General features: G+C 46.8%; 1 protein-coding gene across 1 annotated transcript in view; it reads left to right on the top strand.

Moving 5' to 3' along the window:
* The window catches only part of PIP4K2C (phosphatidylinositol-5-phosphate 4-kinase type 2 gamma), a 400711-nt gene that overhangs the window by 27408 nt on the left and 348337 nt on the right, over window positions 1–24966 (top strand). Inside the window, exon 2 of the mRNA XM_078688969.1 lies at window positions 5250–5347. Within this exon, the coding sequence (XP_078545095.1) occupies window positions 5250–5347 (98 nt within the window). The remainder of the gene's footprint in view (window positions 1–5249; window positions 5348–24966) is intronic.

Raw genomic sequence — 24966 nt, 5'->3', positions numbered from 1 at the left:
CTGTCGGAGTGGGAGAGGAAGTATACACTGAGGCATTCCTATATACCTGACGTAGCTGGACAGTCCCCTCCCTAGGGTTTTAGAGGTCCTCACTACATTTGGGAGCAATTCAGGCATTTTTAATAACTTTAAAGAGTCAGTGTATACCCAATCACCCCCTGGAAGGGGGTGGGGATGTGTGGAGATCCTGGAGTGTGTGTGTATATGTATGTATATACACACATACATATAATCCCTTCCCGCCCCACAGGTTGCATCACCAGGATGTAACCCGTTCCAGGTGTTGATTGGAGATATATATATATATATATCATCAAAATCAAGGTTGCCCCAGTAAGAATTGCCCCAATGCAGGTATCTCTCTGCAGTGCGGATGACAGCGCACTTGCACTCTGATGTCCCTCAATTTCAAAAGGCTCGACGCGCTTCGACCCGGAGTTCTTGTTCACGAGCCGAAATGACAAGCCAGGCAGCAGCTACATAGAGCACCAAACTGCTTTTTATTATTAAGTCCCGCGTGGGCGTGTCGCATGTCTCACCCATGCGCTGCTATGCATTCTGGTATATATATATATATATATATATATATATATATATCACATCACATCCACCAACACAGCCTAGGAAACATTCATGAGGAATTAGAAGAAAGATCTAGCTCACTGGAAAAAAATCTGCCTATATCTCTACTAGGCACTTTAGAAAATGATCACACTCCAGAAATTCCTCAAAACCACTCCCCATGAGGTGCCTGATGACTTGCTGAATACAGTGATGTCCACGACACGCATGCTGCTATAGGATAGTGGGACACCTTGGATAACCTATTGAACTTTAACACAGGAACCATATAAAGGGGGATTGCTTTCCCAAATTTGAAATACTATTACTGGTCGACCCAGCTGTTGGTGGCAAGTGAATGGGCCTTTGCTTCGCAAATGGACAATAAGAGTTAACTTGGTCTCCTGCATGGGGGCGGGGTACACAAAAACTCTCGACTCCAAGAGCCAAGATCCCACAGGGGTGGGGATCAGCGACGAGGGCAATGGAATTTGGGTTGAGGCTGACACTAGAAATTCCAATGTGGGAGGCAGACATAATAGCGAAGATGCGGGATGTGAAGGGGCACAGTCGTTATGAGCTGATAGGCCTGACTACCCCCAAGGGACATATGGGAGGTACTGCAGTGGAGGTATGACTTGGCTGATGGACAGTTCCTGATATATTTACAAGTACAACTGACCTTAAAAGACTACACAGACTTTTTAAAATTATTTTTTAATTTTTATATTTTAACACTGTATTTATTGCCATTTCTTAAAAGAAACAACAGTGAGGCGATGGCCTCTAAGTAACAAGGGAAGGAGTGAGGGGGAGGTAGCACATTTGCAAAATCAGTACATTATGAAAGACATTGAATCATCACTCCATCATTCCCTTTTGAGCCAGAACTACATGGGAATAAGCACAGCATACGAGAAAACTATGCAGCGGTTCTCCCTCCAGCGGGTAGCTACCACAGGTTGCACTCACACCTCGAGTTTTCAGATAGTTAAGGGGCGGAGGATGGGGCCATCCTGGTCACCTGCACACTGCCTGGCTCGGAGGGAGGGTCTGCATTGGGCAAGTCCCTCCCTATCACAGGTGGGGAGGGAGGTTTCTCTTTGTCAGTGGTAAGCTAGTAGTGGCTCCCAGAAATCTTTCAGGCGAGATCTCTGTACCATCCGGTCCCAGTATGTAGATAGATAGTTCTTGATAATAGATCGTGTCCCACCGCCAGTTGTTAGCTTTATGTGCGTGCCACCAGCCCCAGTGTGTAGCAACTCGTCATTTGGAGACTAGCAAAAGTATAGCTGTAAGGCATCGGATTCCAGAGGGGAAATCTTTGACTTAACCCAGAAGTACAGCTAGCGGTGTATGCGGGAGCGGATGGCTCGTTATCTGGTACAGAATGGAATACTCCTCGGACCAATATCCTGACACCCGCTGACACTCCCAAACGAGATGGAGGAAGGAGGTTTGCGGATATGAGTAGACCAAACAGCACAATTGTACACCAGTCCCATATGCATTAGTTTCAGTATGGTGCGGTATGTCTTATGCAAGAATTTAAAATGGATGAGATAGCCTGTAATTAGGTGACCGCTCTGCAGTCTGACCGCAGCAGTATGTCCATTGCACATCTGTGATGAGAGGGGCCTAATGTCTAGATCAGGAGGCACAGGCTGCCGGGGTATGCACTGGTGCCTTATCCGCATTGTTGTATATAAGTGAGCAACTAGTTTCCGGGGAGAGGCATTTATTAGAAGATGTTCAAGCGCGTGAAGTGTGGATAGTGGCTTAGGGAACTTACGGTGCAGCGCAAGGCAGGTAGCACGCATCTGGTGCTATAGGATGATGTCTAGTGCGGTGGGCTTGGGGCCGGGGGTTCTGGCGTGCAAAGTGGGGGCAAGAATTGACAATCTGGATGGATGCTGACAAATATGATGAGGCCGTGTCTATGTGCATTCTTTAGCGCCATCACCTTGGAGCACCGGTCGCTGGGAGTTTCAATGGAGAGAAATGGAGGGATTGTAGAGGCAGGGCAATTGTGCGGCGCATGTCATGCCGTCCCAAGCCCACTGGACACACTTGACTACATACTTACTGGCGAATGTAACAGAGGAAACTCCACTGGAGTTTTGGATCTTGGCGGTGCTCCTACACAAACACACAATTTCACACATCTAGCGAACACTTGTGATGAACTGTCAACACCCGCTAGACAAACTGAAAAACAGGTGAAAGGTGGACCTCGGAGCGCTGGAGGAAGCAGACTCGGCAGAGGCGTGTCGCTACCCAAGGGACAGTGTGATAAAGGAAGAGCTCCGCCAGGTACATCTCAAGATCTTGCACAGGGCCCGTTACAGTAGAACAAGGCTATTCCAAATGGGTCGAACCAGTGATAATCTTTGCCTCAGGGGGTGTGGCAAGTCTGGGACCTTGCTACATATGCTATGGATCTGTCCCCCGATTATGAGCATTCTGGGAATGTGTGGAAAACTACATATCAGAGGTTGTAGAGAATAGGAGTACACTCACAGTGCCCTTTATATTGCTCGGATAATGGGGTGATGTCACACTCTCCAGATATGACTTACTGTTTTGAAAAACTCCCCTGGCAATGGTCAAAAGGGAAATCGTACAACTGTGGGGAGCGGAAACAACACTGGGCTTCACTAAGTGGGTCAATAACATTAACTGGTTTATGCTGGCAAAGGCCAGTGTATATAAGGTGAGATGGCGTCCCAGGAGGTTTGAGAAGATCTGGTCCAAATGGATGCTAATTTGGGACCCTGAGGAAAGGGAAAAGCAGAGAGCGGGGAGGGGGTAAGATACATGAAGGAAATGATCATTTGCATGGGTATTGACTTTCGAAGACCACTCGTTCGGAGGGATCCTAGAAATGACCATATGTAAAGTTAATGTGAGATTACGGACTATCCCTGGTCAATTTGGTAATATGGTGTACCTGAACCTGTCCTGTATGATGTTATTCAATGGTGGTCAGTTGTACTGTTGGAAAAAAACAATCAAATGAATTTGAGAAACAAAAATTTAAACAAGTTACTTAACCTTCAGTAACGCTTTTTTTGGTGGAGCTCTAACTGCAGATTCCTCACCGACCCTCCAACCTCCCTGGTCAGTGAAGTGGACTCTTCTAGTCCATGTTAATTAGATTCCATCTTGGCAATCTGCACACTGTTGGTTACTAAAACTTTGTGTCAGATGGCCCGGACAGATATCCGAAATAAACTGACTTCAGTGCACAGAGGTGGCAGCTATGTACGGTCTCTGACTTCACATCCGGGGTAGGAGGGATCTGATGCGGAGCCGTTCAATGCTTCCTATATGTACACAAGGGAATTGCTAAAGAAACTTCTACAGAGCAAGTCTGGCTCCTCTGGGTATTAGCAAGGTGAGGAATCCGGGGTTCGACTAGCCACCATAAAGCATTGGGCCATTGTCTCTGCTTTGGGAGCATTCTTACCACCCAATTCAGACCAAGTACAGGCTGGTACTAGGAGGAAAGGGTCCCAGTGTGATTGACAATTACTACACATTTATCACAAACTAACATTCAAAAAGCAATCAATGTATCCACACTGTTTTATTATCAATGGGATAAAGTATATTCAATATACAAAATAAATTCATAAGACACAATAGTTGCTAGGTGCCCAGTGGAGCAGGAAAGGGAGTGAAAGTCAAGTGAGGTTGTGAAAAATAAAGAGAGTTGGTGACATTAAAATCAGTTAATTGGCAATATTCTCTTGACAAATTTAAATGCATAACAAAAAAGACCTAAGGTTCCAATATTTCAACAAAAGGACATACTTCAAAATGGTACAATATATGTAACAATGATGGCATGAAGTTGTCACAAAACAAGATGGTTGTCGACGTTTCTACCCTCAATGGTGTGCAGGGATAAGTGGTGCCCTTGCTGTGGGGTCGTCTTCAGGACAGTCGGGGGATAGGTGGGGGGCAGGCAACCTGCAGGTCCAGAACCAGTCCGTGATCAATTGAGGCGTCACGGGAAGATTCTCTGCAACAGGCTAAAAGCGGCTGCTGCCAGTCTACACAGCTAGACTTGTAACCATATTTTACTGCCTCTGTAGAGGATGGCACAATAGGTGGCTGCAGTCATTAAGTGACATTATCTGCCAGGCCATGGATGTATTTCTGTATCCTATTACTATGGCTTCATAGGAAACGTAAATGTGCCAATCCGTTTTTAAGCCAATTTCAACATGTTTTAGGGGTCTAGTCACCGGATAGTAGTGTCAGTGTTCGAAAATACCAGCAGGTATGTCCCAGAAAAATGCACTTTGCAACATTGTCCAATGTGACGTTTAGCTTGTCAAATTAAAGCCCAGAACCTAAAAACAAATCTCCTATGACACAGAAAAACGAGTAAACCCAAAAGGGAATGCTAACTATGTAAAGGGGTAAGACCACTCGAGGAGGGACAGAAGAAATCCCCTGATGGGATGGTGGACACAATTGAGAGCGTGTGCTCAGTTGATGTTTAGACCACTTGAAGTAGAGGACTTATAACAAAGAGAGGCAACCCCCAACCTTTAACAGTGCAAGATGCTTCTTGTGCAAATTCTATAGGACAAAGGAAGTAACATCGCTGGGATATTTTCCGCTCTTGGATTATTAATGCTTGTATATAATAAATATTAACTTTTGGTATTTTTCAGATTAATGAACTGAACCAAGTTCCTGTCCCGGTGATGCTTTTGCCGGACGATTTTAAGGCTAATTCAAAAATCAAAGTAGTCAATCACCTTTTTAACCGGTAAGTACAAAGCTATGTTTGCCAGTTAACCCTTTATATCTAACCCCACTTTCATTGTTTACTTGTCTGCCTCTTTATCCTTCATCAATGTTGGCTTTGCATTGTTGAGTGGGGTTACGATGTGACTGCAATCTTAATATACTACGATAGTGTCGATTTTATTGTTAGTGGATTCTTTTCCGTCTATTTTTGCAAATAGTGTGTGGATGGAAAATCCCCATAGATGGCCTGCTTTTTTCTGGGAATAGTGTGAGAGACCGAAGAATGTGTTTGGATTTTTCAGTACAAAGCAAAAGTAATGCAGCTGCAGAGGCATTTACCGTCTTTGCCCCCGAGTGATCGCGGAATGTCAAGTTAATGGTTAGCTGGTCTCAGGAATGTGAAAAGCGCCTCTCTCCGCCAGGGGGCATCGAGAGGATGATGAATGGAATCCTCGCTAAGGAGAAAAACTTAAATCCGTGCACAAAAAAGAGATTGCTTTCTGTTAGTGAAGTTTTCTGTAGGGCATTTTCTCGCCAGAACATTTTAAGTCTGGTCTTAGCCGCCTTATGCAGCGTTAGTAGGGTTAGCGAAAGAGCATATATATAAATGGGTTGAAGCTTTCTCATGGACAATGGGTCTTGCTTTTGTTGTGTACCAAGCGTATGATAATGTGATGTTTCAACAATAATGTTGTATTTCAGTTAATGTAAGTGTAGAATATAATTTAACTATTAAAGGGTCTTTAACTTTACCAGCACTTTCTCTTTTTTTCTATAACTTACTTTTGCCATGACAGCTGCAGGATTGAACTGACATTGATTTATACAGAGCTTGGAAGGCATTTGTGGTATTGTACTTGCACGTTCATAGTGGCAGTGGCCATTGCCTGCCTTTTATTGTGTGGGTCTAGATGAACATGTGGGCTATCTTCCAGGTCTTGGGCTGGCCTATCGAGCACTTTGTTACTGCTGGATGGGCCAGCTTGAAAGGGCAGTGTGTGGGCTGTTTTTTGGACAAAAAAACAAGCGTTAGCAAAGCCAATAGGCCTCGCCTACAGGAGGTGCCGACTGCGTTATAGCGCTCTTTTTTTGTGGTCAGGCTGGAGGCAACATTGAGAATGGGGGAGCACTGTGGTATGGCTGTACTTCTTTACTGTAGGGTGGGAGTGGTTATGGCGGGTGGTGTCAACAAAGACACTGGAAAGGGGGAGAGTGGGTAGTAGCAGCAACAGGGGCAGGAACGAGAGTGGTTGGTCGCAGCAGCACAGACAATGGAAGGATTGAGGGTGATAGGATCAGCAACACGGTCAGTGGAAGGAGAGCTGGCGGTGGGGGAAAGCAATACGGACATCAGAAGAATGGAGGGTGGCTGGAGGCAAGCAACATGAACAACGGAAGGATCGAAGGCTGGTTGTTGCAAGCAAGACGGAAAACAGAACCGGGTGGGCTTCTTGGGGTAAGCGACACAAACAACGGAAGAAGGGAGGGCAGGAGACACACAGAGTGGGGAAAAGTACAAGAGGGAGACAGCCGAGAAACACTCCTTCATGAAGTGCCTAAACACAAAGATAAAGTAGCACCTAAGAAAGATGAACAGTCAAAGACACAAGTAATGCATTCATGCTCTACGGGAGGGACATGCACACAAACCGCAAACAGTAAGGAAGCCTACAGTAGCTGACAATAAAGCCAACCAATGGTAAACAATGAGCAGGCTCCAAGCCTACAGTTAAAAAGCAGTATATCTTTCAAGTGACAGCTAAACCTAGAAATATAGAAGGTGATAATTGAGTGGGGACAGGTTATCGTGAAGCTGGACATTAAATCTGCAGCGCTATCTTTTTATTACAGGGTGGGAATCAACATGTAGGTGGGGACAATGTGGAGGAGAGGCAACACGTAGGGCCAACATATACTTCAGAGGGTGCTTGGGATACAAACTGCTATGACTCGGCCAGTGGTATTTAAGTCAATGCATTTGTTTTGTTTTGTTATATTTGATAGGGGGCCAACATGGACAATGGAGGGCGGGATAGCAGATGGGCAGCAACATAGACAGCGGAATGAGGGAGAGTAAGTGGTGGAAGCAGCACAGACAACGGAGGGAGGGTAGGTGGTTGCAAGCAGCACAGATAATGGAAGGAGGGAAGGCGGTTGGAGGCAGGCAACACGGACAATGGAAGGAGGGAGATCATGTGGGGCAAGCCACATGGACAACGGAGGGAAGACAAGTCAGGGCAAGCAGAATGGGAAACGTAAGGAGGGAGGTTAAGTGAGGGCAAGCAATACAGACATTATGAGCAAGTAGCACAGACCATGGAGGGGGTTTATCAGGGAAAACAATGCAAACTTGGAATGAGGGAAGATGGGAGAAACACAGAGGGAGGAGAAGTAAAGGAAGGAGACAGCTGACGAACGTGTAACCTCAAAGTGCTTAACAAGAAGAAAAAAGTAGCGCTTCAAAAAAGAGCGCAAGCACAAAAGTTATGAGTCTGTGCTTCAGGAGAGGGACATACACACTAAGAGGAAGGAAGCCTGCGGTAGCTGACCAATAAGAAGAAAACAAATGAGATTGACAATGAACCCAACTGATGGTAAGCAGTTAGCGGCCTCTAAGCCCACTGTTAGAAAACAGTATGTCTTCCAAGAGACAGCGAAAGCCAAAAATAGACAAAGCTACAATCGAGTGGAAACGAGTTATCAGGAAACTGGGCGTTAAAAGCATTTAATACTAAAAATATTAATGGAAATTAAATGATCCTACACTGTGGGACCTGAAGGTTGGTTCAGCAATTACATCAAGACGATATTGGATTGGTGGGCTAATCTTTAGCATATTTAAATGTATCATCAAGGCACCACTCACACCAGATGATTGTAATAGGAAAGAATGGTGGCACCCCAAAAAAAAGGACCCTTAAGTGATGCAGGGATTTCATAGATTTGTTTTTTAAGCTCTCGATGGACTGCCCAGCATGTATGAGGTCTAAATTACTCTTCTGGGATGCCCTGTAGAATTTTTATTTCATAACATAATTTTATGGTTGACAGCCAATACAAAAAGAGGGCCTTGCAGGGCACCCAAGGTATGTATACAGGATGACATACACGAATGTCAACATTTAAAAAAATGTTATAGCATTGATTATACAAGGAATACGTTGCAAAGAAAAACAAGAACAGAAAGGGAGAAAAATGAAGAAACAACTGCGCCACATTGCCTCTGTTTAACAAGTAAAGCAGTCCTGAATATAGGGATAATTTTTGCCACCCCTAGTCACATCGATTATAAGTACTATGCAATGCCAGTCTACTAGCGTCCTAGCAACGGTTCTTCAGTGTCGGACTGGGGAGGGGGGGGGAGGAGGCTCCAGATATAGTTCCCTGTAATCAGCCCACCTTTTCCATATTTTGTAGTGTTTTCGAGGGCATTCCCTCGCTTCGAAGACCGGGAGTTCCAGGCCCATACAAAAATCTAGACCCCTCTTCCATACCCCAAGCGACGGTGGGGATTTATCTTTCCAGTCCCGGGCAATATCTCTTAAAGGGACCCAAATCCTGCTGCCATGCCTCTCTAGTTTTGTGTAGTGTGGTAGGGGTATTATTGATAAGTGTGCAGTATACTTTAGTTATCTTGTGGTCCCCCAAGTCGCCCATAAAAACCTCCACCTCCATGGGGTTAAATTCAGGAATCTCTGTTAGGTGGGATATGTATGAGGTAAAGGTGTGCTGGAATTGGAGATACCAGTAGAATTGCGTGCGGGGCATATCGTATTCCGTTTGTATATCAAGAAAAGACTTGAGAGTGCATCCACGTACAACTGCCCCCACGTGTCTATCCCAATGGCCTGCCAGCACCGAAAGCCGGACAATTGCACCAGCTGTGGTAATTGTCCGTTGTTCCATAGTGGAGTTTCTCTGGTGAGTCTTCCCCACCAACCCATCAGACGGAGAGCTGACTTCCAAATCTTAAAAGTTGTCGCTGTAGCGGCTGGTAGCTTTCGAAGCAGTGCCACTGAATAGAGAACCATGTGGAGGGCATTGTCTTCCAGCTGCCAGCATTCTACAGTGTATGCCGGGTCCCCGCTGTCACCATACCACCAATCGTTGAGGGTGAGCAGGTGTGAGGCCATGTATTATGCCGGAACGTCTGGGGTGGCCACTCCACCGGAGTAGGTAGACAGGAAGCAGGTCCTCAGGACCACTTGCGATGCACCCGCCCCAGTGATAGCGGGCTAGAATAGCATTCAATCCATGTTGGTTTTATCGGATAGGGATGATTCTGACTTGATAAAGGAGACGAGGTAGGGAAGTTATTTTAAAAATAGCAGACCTACCAAAGAGAGATAGTGGCAGGTGTGACCACACTCACGTCTGGTCGCTCACCTGTGTCCATAGGGGGCGAGGTTCTTGTTCCACCCCATTGTCTGAGACGTCGAAAGATATACTCTCAGATACTTGAAGCCGTCTGGGACTACTACTACCTCCCACGACCAGTTGCCCAACCGACCTCTGCTCCGCAGCGGCCACAAAAAGGAATTTCCCCCAATTCATATAGAGGCTGGAGGTTTCACCAAAGATCTTCATAATACGCAGAAGACGCGGACCAGTCCGGTCAAGATCTGTAAGGAAAAACAGGAGAGCATCCGCATAGAGCTCTAAGCGATCGGAAATGTCCGGAGCCTATTCGAAACCACACGCCTATACGTACCCAAGCCGCGAGTTGCTCAATAACAAGAGCGAAAAGATAAGGGGAGAGCGGGCTGCCCTGGCGCGTCCCCCGCCCGATAGGGAAGCTTCTGGAAACCGAGTTGGCTACCTGGACAGAGGCAGTTATGTGAGTGTTCAGCAGGTGAATAAGATTAAGTAACCGGGGCCCGATATTTAGATGATCGAGTAAGGCAAAGAGATACGTCCAGCTGAGGGAATCAAAAGCCTTGTTCATGTCTGCCAAGTGGTGCTCGGCAGGGGTATCAAGCCTATCGACCATGGCTATAGCATTATGGGCATGCTTGAAATGGTGCTGCGTAACCTGGCACAGCATAAATTCTGCCTGATACGGGTGAACCAGCTTCGCAATATACAGGACTAGATGGTTTGCCATCACCTCGGTCAGAAGCTTAGCTTCCACATTGAGTAGAGAAATCGGGGATATGACGAGTATTGTTCCGGCGTACGAATCAGCTTCAAGAACACAACGATCTCGGCATGCCACCGATCTGGCAGGAGATCACCACTCTCCAAGGAAGCCGCCAGCGCCACTAGGTAAGGTTTCAATAGTTGTGAGTGGTATTTCTGGAAAAACTCACAAGGATAGCCATTTAGGCCAGGTGCATTTCCCGCCTGCATATCAAGCAGCGCGTTCAGCATTGTGTCCAATGTATCCCGAGCTGTATCTGATAATGCCTGAGGGGGAAATTCATCAATACATTTCTGAAATAGGGCCGCCGGCAGCACTTCACGGGGGCGTACAAAGCTGTAAAATACGAGGCAAAGCAGTCAGCAGTGGCAGATGGTTCCGTAGGAGCAGTCCCATCGAGGCGGCGTATGCTCGGGAGTGTCTGTTGACACAGGCAATGCAACAGGGCAGTAGATTTGTCTCCCCACTGGTATATCCGGCTACGGGTGGCGAGCCAATAGAGCCGGTATTTGTTTAGGAGTTCTCTGGCGTACGTCTGTTGAACGTTCAGCAGTTATCTGCGCGCGACCCGTCCCACTGTGTCCCTGCTCGCGCGCTCCTGATCGAGTAACTGGGCCTCTAGTTGTAATAATTTGTCGAGTCGCTGTCAGCATTTTCGCGGTACAGAAGGCAATGTCTGATCCCATGAGGGTGGGCTGCATTGCTTCCCACAGAATGGCCAGAGACTCCACTGTGCCTGTATTGAGTAATAGGGAGCCTGCTAACAAATTATGAATATGCCCTATATTTATCGTCTCGCTGCAGCCACGGTGACAGACGCTACCAAAATTGGGAGCTCCTGGGATCTAGAGACAGGAGAAAAGACACCGGCGAATAGTCATACAGACCTCTGGGGAGAATTTCGGCCACGGTCAATCTATGAGTATGCACCCCGAGAGGAAAATGTAATCTAGGTGAGAGAAGGAGTGTAAGCATGCATGGTGGGGTGTATGGTCCTCCACAAGTCAACCCACCCCAAGCCCTGAACCAGGGGCAACAATTTAGAATCCGGGGTCCCTGCAACTCGGTCCGTGGCGCGCCACCTATCTTGCGATGGGGACATAACATCATTCCAGTTCCCCCCAACTAGAGTCGGCACTGATGGGAGATCAGTCCAGAGCGTCGACAATTTTTCAACAGGGGGGGCGTGTACATTACCCAAAACAATGGGTTCTCCTTACAGTGTCCCATATATCACAATGAACCTACCCTGTGTGTCTGAACATGTTTGACTTTGAACGAAAGGGACGCTGCGGTGTATGAGGATTGCAACTCCCCGGGAGCCTTTAGTGAAACCAGCATGGTAAGTGCACGCAAAGCCAAATCTCCCCAAACAAGGTGTCTTGGTGCCCGCTAAGTGGGTCTCCTGCAGGAGGAGGATGCCCGCCCTGTGTCGCTTTGCTTGGCGTAGCACAGCTCCCCGTTTGATCTTATCATGTAGGCCGTTTGTATTCCAACTAAGGACTCAGAGCTCTCTACTCTCGACCCCAGCTTAATCCTGTGGCATAAATGGTCGTGACATGTATATAGGAAATAGCAAAGTGAGTGACAGTGGCAATCCCAGGAGCACACATGGCAGAAGACCTAGTGGCAGTAATAGATAACAGCAAACAAATCAACAATCCCAACCCCTCCCCAACCCAATACCTCAAAACAGTAGAAGCAAATGCCGCGGTGAGCGCCGTACCATTGCCCCAACTGGAGCAGGGCACAGCCCCACATCAAAGGTTCCCCTATGATTTGTCCCCAAGCAAATACTATGTTCCCAGATACTGAGAAAAGAGTGATGGGGAAGGCCTCACGTAGGCCCATGCATAGTGACATCAGCATAATGAGCATTACACTCCCAGTTCTCAAGCCCCAATACCAGTTCCGTACAATCCGGAGAAATGTAGGAAGAAGGGAAAGGGAGATGGGGATCACCAGCCAGCCTGGCTCGCTTGTGATCCTCAGTCTCCATAATGCAACGGTGATGAGTCCCGTGGACTGCGCTCTGAGATTTTGAGCGGCGCCTTGAATGTGATCTGCAAGTTATTTTCCCTTTAGGTTTGGTAAGCCGCCGTGTGGCCTCCCAAGAGGACTACTCCGAGTCAAAGCGCGGTGGGTTGTGCGGCTTGAGCTTCTGCCTTTAGTCCATCCAGGCGAACACCCTTTCGGTAGTATCAAAGAAAACCCTACATGATTCATAGATGACTCTCAGCCGGGCCGGGAAGAGCAGTGCCTACTGGATTTCAAGGTCACTCAGCCAGGCTTTAGCAACTGTGAACGTTTGCCGACGTAGTTGCACCAGTCTCGTGTAGTCTGGAAATATTTGATTGTGATGGGAGTCATACTGAAGTTTGCCCACCAACCTGGCCTGTGTGAGGATCGCATCACGGTCATGAAAATTTAAAAAGCTAGCTATAATGGGCCGAGGTCTGGCCCCCGGTGTAGGTTTTTGCATCAAAGCGCGGTGCGCGCGTTCAACAATGAAACATTTAGACAGAGAAGTCTGAGGGATCCAGCCCGCTATCCACTCAGTGAGGAATCGTTCCACATTGTTATCTTCGCAGCCCTCTGGAAAGCCCACAAAGCGAAGATTGTTCCTCCGGGCCCTCCCACTGGCATCTTCCACTCTGATCGCGAGGCCTTTAGTGATGGATTCCAGAGAGGACACCTTCTTGTGGAGGGATGCAGCTGTGTCTTCCGTGATTGATATCCGGGTTTCGGCTTCAGTTATCCTGTCATACGCCTTACGGAGGTCCTGGCGAATCTGCATCGCTTCTAACTCCGCTGCCCGATCTTGGCCTCCAGCTCGTCTCGTGACTGCGTTATTGCCGCCATCAATGCAGCGTTGTCCGGACCAGTAGAGCCTTGACTCGCCGGATCCGCCGTTTGTGGTTAGCGGCAGCAGGTAGGCCCTCACAGCGCCAGCACAGTTGTGTAAAAGCCAGTAAGCAGCGCAATCACACCCAAGTTGGCGGTCGTGGTGGTAGTAACACTTGAGGGATGAGAGCGGGGGAGATAGCGTTCATCCACAAGGCAGGCGCGGAGGCTAGCCACACTCAAGCCACACAGGGGCCTAGCCCGGCCGCTACAGCGCGCAGGTGCCGCCTCACCCCCCTAATGGGTGCCTCTGCCTAGTCGCTCACTCCTGTAGTGCCGTATAGTTCATAAGCGGGGTGCTCCACACCAAGCGTGGTAGAGGTACAATGATCTCCAGTTCACTCTGGCAACAGTGCTCCTCCTAGCCCCGTTCGATGTGGGGGAGGCGGGTCCCTCGCAGAATTGTTAGTGGTAGGAGACCGGGCGCGCGCTGGGCACAGCGTGGGCTGTTGATATCCACCCAGTCACTTCTTCTGTATCACAGGGTTATTTATTTATTTATTTATTTCACTTGTAAAGCGCTCTTTCACCTAACAAGCATCCTGGCGCTAACATTTAGAGTGCATGATTTGGGGTAGGGCACCCCTGGGAGCGGACAACAAATTTAGACTTTAAGGAAAAGCCAAGTTTTTAATCTCTTCCTAAAGGGGAGAAGGTCCCTAACTTGTCTCAGTTCCAGTGGAAGCTCATTTTATAATCTGGCGGCCGAAACACCAAAGGCTCTGCCACCTGATTTTATTTTCTTGAAACTTGGTATTTTCACCAGTCTGGCCGAAGAGGAGCGAAGGCTTCTCGCTGGTACGTACCATTCAAACTTTCTCTACATGGATACAGGTTCAGACCCATGCAGGACCTTGAACACTAAACAGAGGGACTTGAACTGGATTCTTTGTCGTATCGGGAGCCAATGCAGCTCTGCCAAAATCAATTAGGAGGAGGAACATCTGGACCATCTCAAGGCTAGCTTGGCTGCTGTTGACTGAATCCTCTGGAGTCTATCTAAAAGATATTTGGGGGTCTCTAACAGCAGCGCATTGCAGTAATCTAATCAGCTTAATATAGTGCTTTGTACTACTAGCGCTCGCACGTGCGAAGGCAACAGGGGAAAAATCTTCCGCAGGATTCTGATAATAGCGAAACAGCTTCCCACCGTTTTGTTAACCTGTGACTTCAACGTTAGTTTGTTATTGAACATAACGCCCAGGTTCCGAACCTTCTCAACCGGCCTCAGTACAGTTGATGTGTCTAAGGGCTAAAAATTTCCAGGCAGCGCTGAAGAAACCTTCCCCACTGAACAGTAGAGGATCTCAATCTTTCCAGCATTAAATTGCAGTGAGTTGTCCCTCAGCCATAGAGCCGTTGGCCCCGGGGCTGCAGGAGGATTGGTGCAGAGGGCCCGCGCTCAGCTGCTCTCCGCCACTGGCCCTGCACGTCGTCTGCCTGTCTGGTGGATCCGGTGATGGCAGCGGCTCCTGCCTGCTTCTTCCCCAACTGCGAGCGTCACCATCTGGCTGTCCCGGCTTCGATTCGGCTGTTAGTTACCTCCACGGTAAGGCGGGCGCATAAAGGCACGGTGCATGGGAGTCTGGGAGTAAAATATAAGCTGATTACACAGGATATTGGAAGGATGTACAGCGGGCATCCAGAGCTCGGCTAAAGCACGTCCGCCATGTTGGACCGCTTGACCACGGCACCCGCCCTGTAAAAATTTGATACATATTTTGTCTCATATACATAACCTAGTCAGTTTACCAAGCATAGAAACATGACAGGCTATAGGGACAGATGTACAAAGGTTTTTTTTAAGGTTGCAAAAAGCCCAGTTTGCAGCCGCAAAAAAGTTTATTGGAATGTAGAAAAGGCAAATTGTGATTCGGTAACTTATTACCGATTCTCAATTAGCATTTATAATTAGGTATTCGGAAGGGACAAGTTTAGGGCGTCCCTTTCAAATACCGATCTGCAGTAGTATGTATTGATGTTTTACAACCGAAATTCCAGGCGCAAAACCCTTTACTACCAATTTAAAAGTGCTGGTAACCCACTTGCTAAAGAGAAGGGGTCCCCGTGGGACCCTATCCCCTTTGAGAATTAAAAAAGGCATGCAGTGGTTCCAGGTTATAAAAAAAAATAAAAAATTAAATGAACTGTTTAATTTTCTTTTTTTTAAAACGCAGCCCGTTTTTCTTTAAGAAAAAACAGGCATGCATGCCACCGTACTTAAGATGGCTGTCATTCCTAATGAGTTGCAAACTGCGACCGACCTTAACTCAATAATATTCATGAAGTAGGTCAATTTGCGTCATGTCATTTTAATTTAAAACGTCCTTAAATTAGAAATTGTGATTCACAGAAAATCGCAATTAAGAAATTGCTATAGCTAAAATTAGTACATTATGCCCATAGTGATGTTTTAGTTAAAGGTGTGTGTTTATTATGGGAACCCAATTAAGAGAACATAATAAAGGTTCAGATGGAGATCGTGTAGGAAACTTAACAGTTTAAAATATGTGATGTAGAGCAACATGTTTCATGTCTTGTGGCCCAACTGGATCTTAGGCAATTCATCAGACCCAAATGAATGACGCCTACCCTATACCTGATTGGGAACATAGGTGTGCCTAAATAAATGTGCCCAATCAATATTTGTTGTCAGCTATCTCTGCTGCGATACAGGACATCGAAAATCCAACCCTATTAGAGTAGTGATTGTGCCACTTACGAATGGGCAGAGGACCGTGCTTAGCTGCAGAAACAAAGTGGTCCCATGTAGTAATTTACGATGACCTACCCTCCTCTGCTGGACAGGCTCTGGATCAAAAGTTCTTTCAATAGCAGGTGTAGGTAGCCAAGTGGGCACAAGCGGAGTGCACCTCTCTGTGCTGTGAAGAGAGGCATGGTTTACGAAAATACCCCGTAGCTTTACATTGGTATGTGATCCTCCAAGATTTCACTATCCACCATGATAATACCAGGCCACTCTAGAGGTCCCCTGTTGGGGCCACTATCCATTTTTTCACGTATAAACAGACCGACAATGACACAATCCTCCACCGTTCTATATTATACGGCCCCATGAATACCCAACATACAATTGCGACACCCTATGCATAAAAAAATGTTCTGCTGACTCTCGTTGGTGGTGGCGAGTCTCTGGCGGTAGGGTATATGGTAGTTTAGCAAATGCTTTTCTTTTGATTCATCCAGAGAAAAGACTATTTAAGCGAACATCTTGAATAGTAACCTACATTGGTCGAGAGGACTGGCTGGTCCATATATAGTATTGCTGAACAGAAACATGCTTGATTTATCTACATTTCTATTTTTTTTTTTACTTGTAATGAGGATATCTGAGATTGTCAATAAATATTTATTTTAAGAAAATTATACTTTCCTGGATTTACCTTCAATGGATTTGGTCTCTTTCTGTGGACCTCTGCAGTGCTGCAGCAAACAGGCTGTCTTTCAAGGGACATAATTTGCACACACTTCGTGTGTGTATATATTTTGTTCTGGACAGTATGATGCTATGCTAAACAATACTCGTGTGCCTCCTACAGCTCCAGCCTTTAATAAGAACTTTATCTCCTGTTTCAGTTCCGATCCAAAGTCGCTCTGCACGCTTGCAATATTAGTCACGAAAACCTCTGGTTGGATAGCGTCCTTTTTTTTTTTTTTTTGAACTGATAGACAATAATTTACGATTAGAGGGTCCTGCAGATGTTTTAATTTGTTCACGCTCCCCCTCTCACACAAAAGACTTGATCAAGATTTTCTTTTTTTTGTTGGCCAAAGGACAATAAAAGGTACCATAAAAGTGGTACCACTGGCAGAAGAATGAAAAAGGTGTTACCCTAGATATTTTCTGGTTCCAAAAAAGGGAGGCTTGGGCCCTATTTACTACCTGTGATGACTGAACTTGTTGTAAGGAGAATATGCATATGGTAACCCTGCAGCAGGTTGTTCCAAGCCTTGGAGATACAGGTTTAGCTACTTCAGCTGGACTTCCAAGGATACTACCCTGTTCTGGTTGTAAAAGATCACTGGTAATTAGCGACATTTGTGATGGGAGGCCAGCATTATCAATTTGCAGTTCTCCCTTTCCTATTAACACCCACCATAGAGGTTTGACAAACGTCATGGCGGCTGTAGTGGCTCATGTGCATTGTCAAAAAATTCATACTTAACCTAACCTAAAGAAATAGTTACGAAAGTCCTCTGGGCCAGTTCTCTTCCAGAATAACGTGAGCATCATGCTCTCCATTTTTTGCACAAAACTGATTTTACTGTTTAATTACTACGTTTCTGTAAGCCCTGTTAAGCTGTACAGTTTTATCTTGGAGAAACTGGTCATCTATTTGTTGCATTTCCATCTCCGATACTAATTAGCATGCAGCTGAAGATGCCAAGGTTTTTCTTGAAAGTGACCTAGACAACATTTCTTTTGCTTTTGAGTTTGATGGTGGCATGCTCCTGAGACCCCCTTTGCTGGGTGCTTTTATCAGCAGTGGAATCAGTTCTGCTGTCACATGAGCAATCCGATTATTGCCTTCTTCTCTGTTTACCCCAGAGCAATGTCCTTTTTCAGCAATCTTTTGGAAGGGGACTACTTCAGACAACCCAGACAAAGCTGTCAGTGGTGATGGATTCCTCTACGGTAACGGGACCTGACACTCATTGACTTGTGGTATCTCCCAGGAAAAGGCTTTGCACATCAGTCTCCTGCAATTAAAGGCTGTCATGATAGCTCTGAAGGTCTTCATCCTACATTTCCTCTTGTGGCATTTTCAATTTATGACAGTCGACATTACTACCATGTTTTATGTAAGCAAGAAAGAGGAGTGGTCTCCTCACAACTATGTGGCGAAGAATTGAGCTTTTGGGTTGGGCAATAGACGGAGGATCAGCAGCTCGTTGTGCAGGGAAGGAGAACATTAAAGTGGATCACAGAAGCCAACTGACTCAGCTGTGAGTCAGAGATAATTCAAGCAGTAGCAGATATCTTTCTGGTATGGAGAAGGGTTGACCTATGTCTCTGTGTGGAAGCCAAAACTCCAAAAATTGCATGCTTTAATTTCTGCCAGAGCGCTCATTAGGCTATGCTGTAACGGTGCAGTGGAACTTTCATCTCCATTCCACAGTTCCCTCAGCCCCTCTTCTGCAAAAATATGGCACCTTTAATCTCACATGACACTCATTGCCCAATGTTTTCCACGCAAGTCTCGCACTCAGACCTGTTGCTAATTAGATGTGCACCATCTGACCCTTGTGTCTAGTGGTAAATCTGGTCTTGCAGGAGGGGGCCTTTGGTTCCATCTCACATTTATGCTAGTAAGTGTTCTTGCCTGGAACTTGAGAGGATAGACCTTTCTGCATATATGCTTCTGTCAGACGTGGTGGATGTTCTGCAGGTTGTTAGTTAACAGTTTGCAGGGGCGATCTATTCTAGCAAATTGTACATTTTTGCAGATTTTAACAAGGGCTTCACAATTAGTTTCTGCTTATGGCCTTTCATGTTATTTTTATTGGAACCTTCATTTTGTCTCCACCTTTTTCTTTTTTCCTACTTTTTTGACCAATGGATTCTTGTCCTTTGAAGTGTCCAACATGAAAAATTGTAACATTACTACTAATTGCTTCAGTGAGAAGGGTAAGTGAGAATCAAGCCCTTTATGCACCTGCCCCTTTTATTGTATTTTCACGACATATGGTTTCGTAGTAGAACTTTGCATTATTCCAAAAGTAGTTTCTGCGTATCATTAATCATGTGTTGCAGGTGTTTTAACTGCCTTTCTTCTTTCACCTTTCTCATCAAAGAAAAGGTGCATAGTGTTGATCCCAGTCAATCGCACCCATTACTGGGAGCACCAAAGATTTTAGAGTACATGACAATCTGTTGGCTCAAAGGTAAACATCCATCTCAAGATGCTTGTCCTCTGGGTGACCAATGTTCTTATGTGCTTGCTGGAAACATTCTAAACTCTACCCGAAGAGTGAAAGGGGCAGTTGACAAGATGAAAAACAGCTAGAAAAAGTTTTTAATGGATACTTTTATGTGTGGAATCCTCACCTGTAGACCAATGTCAGGGATTAGACTGACTCCGGAAACTTAAAAGCTTCGAAGTCGTCAGTAGAGGGCTTTGGACTCAGTCAGTGCTTGAAGTGATGTCAGATTATGCCACTGAGGCCATACAGAGCCTGCTCTGGTGCACCAATGTCAGTTTCCTTTTTTCCACACCTTAGATGCAGATACAGAGTTTTACCTCTGAGGGGAACGTTTCCTCATAAATTAGTTACTAACGAAGAAAGTCTCTACCGGAGAAGTCAGGGTTGAAGCCTTACAGGGATTGTGAGGGACAGATGTCTTTCACAGATCACCATGCCATCTGCCAGTGGTCTTTAGGCTCCAACCACAACACTAAGTCGCGTTCCTCATTCCCCAGCATGAACCCGAAGGCCATTAAAGAGCGTAAGCCCAAATTGTTTATGGCCCGGGCAAAGGATGATCGATGTCCCTGTAAACTGTCTCATTGCTCCCATTCTCCATCAACATCTTCAGGTAAGAAGCGACAAAAGCATAAGAAGGACAGGTATTAGCCTCAAGATAGGTCTCATTGATCTCCATCTCCAATAGCCCTCGTCCTCTGAGCTGGAGCTAGTTGTTATATCCCACGTTGAACCAGCTCTCTACATATATTTGCAAAGCACTATTATCTAGACTCAGAAGTAAGAAGAGATGGTCGCTTTGCTAGGTTGGTTCTACACTATTTCCTGGTATAATCACCCATCAGCTCTCCACCTAGGTAAGGTATTGCTATAGAATCTGTTCAGCAGGTGAGGAATCTGCAGGTAGAAGTATCCAACAGAAGAAAAAGTTAATTACCAGCGGTAACAATCTTTTTGGTGGATACTGTCTGCCTGCAGCGACCCACCCGCCTCCCATTTTCATAGATAATTTTTAGAAAACATTAATAAGATCACAGTTTGCATTCTTTTGGTACTGCAAAACTTTTCACCAATGTCATTCTGCCCTCTTGTCTCGAAGGCATTGAAGAAATGGAGGCTCACTGAAGTTGGTGCACCAGGATGGGCTCTATATGGCCTCAGTGGTGTCACCTGATGTCACTACTGCTACCGACCGAGTCCCGCACCCTCTACTGGCGACCTCCAATTTTGAAGATTCCTGATCCACTCTGATGCCTGGGACAGGTGAGGAATCTGCAGGTAGGTAGAGTATCCACCAGAAAGATTGTTACCGTAGTTGAGTAACTTTTCTTCAAGTCATATAATTTGACAACCAGCTGCTTGATTATCTTTAACTCTTCTAAGCATCTCTGCCTTAATGCAAAGGTTTGAGTGTAGTTCCACCTCAGCAGAGCAGTGCTGCAGAACGTCTTATAAACAAGATCACATGGGTGTCCTCAGTCACTCTTCTCTGCGAGAATCCATTAGAAGAACAAGTTTCTTACCGTAAATAATGTGCATTCTGATGGATACTTCTGCCTGTGGATTCCTCACCTTTTGAATACCCCCTGCGCCAGAATTCCGCTGGAAATTCTTTACTAGCTCTACCACGTCGACGTCACAATAGACTGGCTCTGCTCGTGGCACCGTATGACATCATCGGAGCCACAAAAGGACCTCATCGGCGTGCTGACGTCAGTTTCCTTTTTTCCGCGCCGTCGACTCGTAACGGTTTTTCTAGGGGCTCTTCATTTTCAACTAGAAAACTTTGTATCTCTTGATTGTTTGTTACCTAATGGCTACTTCTAGGAAGACGGGTTTTAAACCCTGCAGAGAGTGTGGCGGGCATATGTTAATCACGGACCCGCACGGTGACTGCCTCTGGTGTTTATCTTCGGACCATGCCGTCGAAGAGTGCAGAAGCTGCAGGAAGATGAATCCAAAGGCAAATAAGGAGCGTGAAGCCAAGCTGTTCATGGCCAAAGCCAAGAAGGAGTGACCTTGTAGGAAGGACTTTATCTCTCCTTCCCCTTCTCCTCAGGTGATGCCGGTTCCATCTCCAGTTCCAGGGTCGCCGGCGTCGAAAGGTTCTTTGCAGCATGAAGATTCACCGAATCTAACGACGTCCCCGGCGCCTAGGGAGTCCACTCCAGGCCGGGTGGCATCACCTGTGCGGGCGTTTTCCCCGGCTCCGCAGCTTCCAGTTCGACCTCAGGTGACTCCTCTTCAGGAAGGCACAGATCCATATCCTCCTTTTCCTGCTCCTGGGTCAGATTCTTTGCAATTTCTCAATGTGATGTTTGGCATTTTTGCTAGGGCCTCTGCTCCATCCGGCACGCCTTTGGGCCCCTGGGTCCTTTGGCCTTTAACCTTGGTGTTCCTCAAATTTATCCCCAGGCACCCTTCATGCCATTCTTGCCGTCGACTCCGGCTTGGCATTTCCCGGCGCCGAGATCCTCCACTCCGGCTCCTCAGACTCCTTCGGCTGCTGAGTCGGCGCCGCCTTGAGTTCGATCGACGTCTAGGCTCCTCCGTCGACATCGTTGATGTCTTCACCGGCGCCACGTATGGTTCCACCGATTCCTATACCTAAACAACATTCTAGGAGAGAGACGCAGAGTCTTCTTGAAGAGGAGGAATATGCACAGAATCAGGAGGAAGGGGAGATTGTTGACTCTATGGACGAGTTTTAAGGCCTTCATGGAGCTAGTGGCCTTGATACTTCTCCTGAATATAATCTTCCATCTGCAAGTGGAGGTGTTGTACAGGACATTGCTCCATACCATGTAGTCATAAGGAAGGCGGCTGATTTACTTGGTTTTCAGCTTCCTTCAGCTGAGGAAAAATCTAATATTCTTACAGAAGTTTTAAACAGATATTCTTCAACTTCTGAACCGTTGCTTCTCGTTACGGATGCTTTAACTGAACTAATCCTGGAGGTGTGGCAGAAGCCTTTATCTACTCCTGTGGTTTCTCGTTTCATCTCGAGAAGGTACAGGTCTGCCCCTGGTGATCCGTCTTTTTTATCATCACATTCTACTCTGGAAATTTTGGTTGTCCAGGCTTCTAGTTCGAAGCAGTCTTCTGGTTCTTTCCCTACCATTCTGGGTGATAGGGATTCTAAGAAGATGTAGCAAGCTGCAAAGAAGGTGTTTTCTTCTGCAAGTATGGCTCTTAAGTCCACTAATGCAACTTGCCTTCTTGGACGATATATCCATGCTTTGATGGACTCCGTTGTGCAATTAGCCCCGAAGTTGCCTGAGGAAGATCGTGTCAATTTCTTAGTCCTTTCAGATTCGCAGGCTGCGGCACGTCGGGTGATTCAGTCGGGCATGGACACTGCCGACTCTGTGGCTCCTGTGATGGGGTCTTCTGTGGCTGCAAGGAGACAGGCATGGCTTAGATCATCTGGTTTCTCTGCTGATGTTCATCCGACTTTGTTGGATTTGCCCTTTGATGGGTCAAAGCTCTTTGGTTCAAAGGTGGATTCAGCCGTAGAGCGTTTTAAAGACAGTAGGGCTACTGCAAGGTCTCTGGGTCTCCAGGTGCAGTCTAGAGGATATGGCTACAAGCGGTATTGTGGACTTGGGTGGCCTGCTTCCTTTCGTGGTTGCCAACAATCTCAACAGAGTCAGCAACAGCAGAATCCCTTGTACAAGTCGTACAGAGGGAAGAATAAAGGTCAGGTGAGCAGCTTGACAACAATCCTTCTCCTCTACCTCTCCTCCCGCCACCGTTGGTACAATAGGAAAGCAGTTCTAGATCCCCCATCTTATAACATGTTGGTCCGGTTGGGGGTTGTGTGTCTCACTTTCTGCAAGATTAGAGACTCATCACGTCCGATCGTTGGGTCTTGAATCTTGTAGAGAATGGGTACGTCCTTCTCTATTAGGAGTTTCCTCCTCCTTACCCTCCATGCCATGGTTGGTGCTCAGAGGACCACTTACTGCTTTTGCAGCAGGAGGTTCTTACTTTGCTTCTGAAAGGTGTGATAGAGGTGGTTCTGGAGCAGGAGAGGGGTCAGGGTTGCTACTCCTGGTATTTCCTGATCCCCAAAAAGGACGGTCGCTAGGAGACCAATCTTGGACCTCGGGATTCTGAACCTTTACCTCAGGCAGGAGAAGTTCAAAATGTTGACCTTGGCTCAGGTTCTTCTTGCGTTGCAACAGGAAGACTGGATGGTGTCCATCGATTTACGGGATGCGTATTTTCGTCTTCCGAACCTGTAGTCACTTCAGGAAGTATCTTCGGTTCACGGTAGGGTCACAACATTATCAGTTTGCGATTCTCCGTTCAGTCTTGCTTCCGCACCTCGAGTCTTTACAAAGGTGATGGCGGTGGTAGTGGCTCATCTCAGAAAGGTTGGGGTTCCTGTTTTTCCCTACCTGGACGACTGGCTGTTGAGAGCAGAGTCTCCAGAGTTGGTTTCGCGCCACTTGCAAGTGACAACTCATCTGTTGTTCAAATTGGGTTTTTCGATAAATATACCCAAATCTCACCTGGTGCCTTCTCAGCGCAGCCTGGTCATAGGGGCAATACTGGACACTTCTGTGTGTCGAGCATATCCTCCTCCGCAGAGAATTCTCGACATTCAGGAAATGATTCCTTTATTTCACGATGGAGCGGTTGTTCCAATCCTGAAGGTCCTTCGCCTGCTCGGTCTGTTTGCTTCCTGCATACTGTTTGTCAACCATGCACGCTGGCACATGAGGACACTCCAGTGGTGCCTCTGCAGGCAGTGGTATCAGCACAAACGAGATCTCGGGGAGAAGATCAGAATCTCTAGAGAAGCTGCAGTGGAGTGTGCAGGGCAACCTGGCTCAAGGAAAGCCCTTTCAGTCTCCTCCGCCGGTGGCCACAGTAATCACGGATGCCTCCACTCTAGGGTGGGGTGCTCATCTGGGGGGATCTGGAGGTGAAAGGTCTTTGGTCTCCAGAGGAAAGGTTGCTTCATATCAACCTGTTGGAATTGCGGGCCATACGTTTGGCACTAAAGGCTTTCCTTCCTTCCCTTCGCGGTCAGATGGTTCAGAACCTAACAGACAACACTACCGCGATGTGGTACATCAACAAACAGGGAGGTGTTAGGTCGTATCGTCTCTGCGACTCTGGTCCTGTGCTTAGGGCCAACAGATTTGTGTGTTTGCAAATCATCTGGCCGGTGTGCTAAATGTTCGTGCAGACAGGCTCAGTCGGCATTACTCAGCTGATCACGAGTGGCGGCTTCATCCGGAGGTGGTCCATCTCGTCTTTCAGATGTGGGGATTTCCTCGGTTGGACCTGTTTGCCACTCAAGAGAACGCACACTGCCCGTTGTTCTGCAGTCTCCAGTTTCTGTTGCAGGGGCTTTAGGGGACGCTTTTCAATTGGATTGGAGTTTGCAACTCCTTTACTCGTTTCCTCCCTTACCCTTGATTCCTCGGGTTCTGAGGAAGATTCGCCAAGACTGGGCCCAAGTCATTTTGATCGCCCCGGATTGGCCAAGAAGGGTGTGGTACACAGATCTACTTCACCTCTCATCGCACCCTCCGCTCTGTCTCTCTCTCAGGGCAGACCTTCTCTAGAAATCGCTGGGGCAGGTTTTACACCCCCACCTCCAGAGCCTGCACCATCATGCCTGGAGATTGAAC

This window comes from Lissotriton helveticus, chromosome 1_1 (genome assembly GCF_964261635.1).
Source record: "Lissotriton helveticus chromosome 1_1, aLisHel1.1, whole genome shotgun sequence".
NCBI lineage: Eukaryota > Metazoa > Chordata > Amphibia > Caudata > Salamandridae > Lissotriton > Lissotriton helveticus.
The sequence above is the reverse complement of the archived record's forward strand: the minus strand, read 5'-3'. Positions and strand labels throughout refer to the sequence as shown.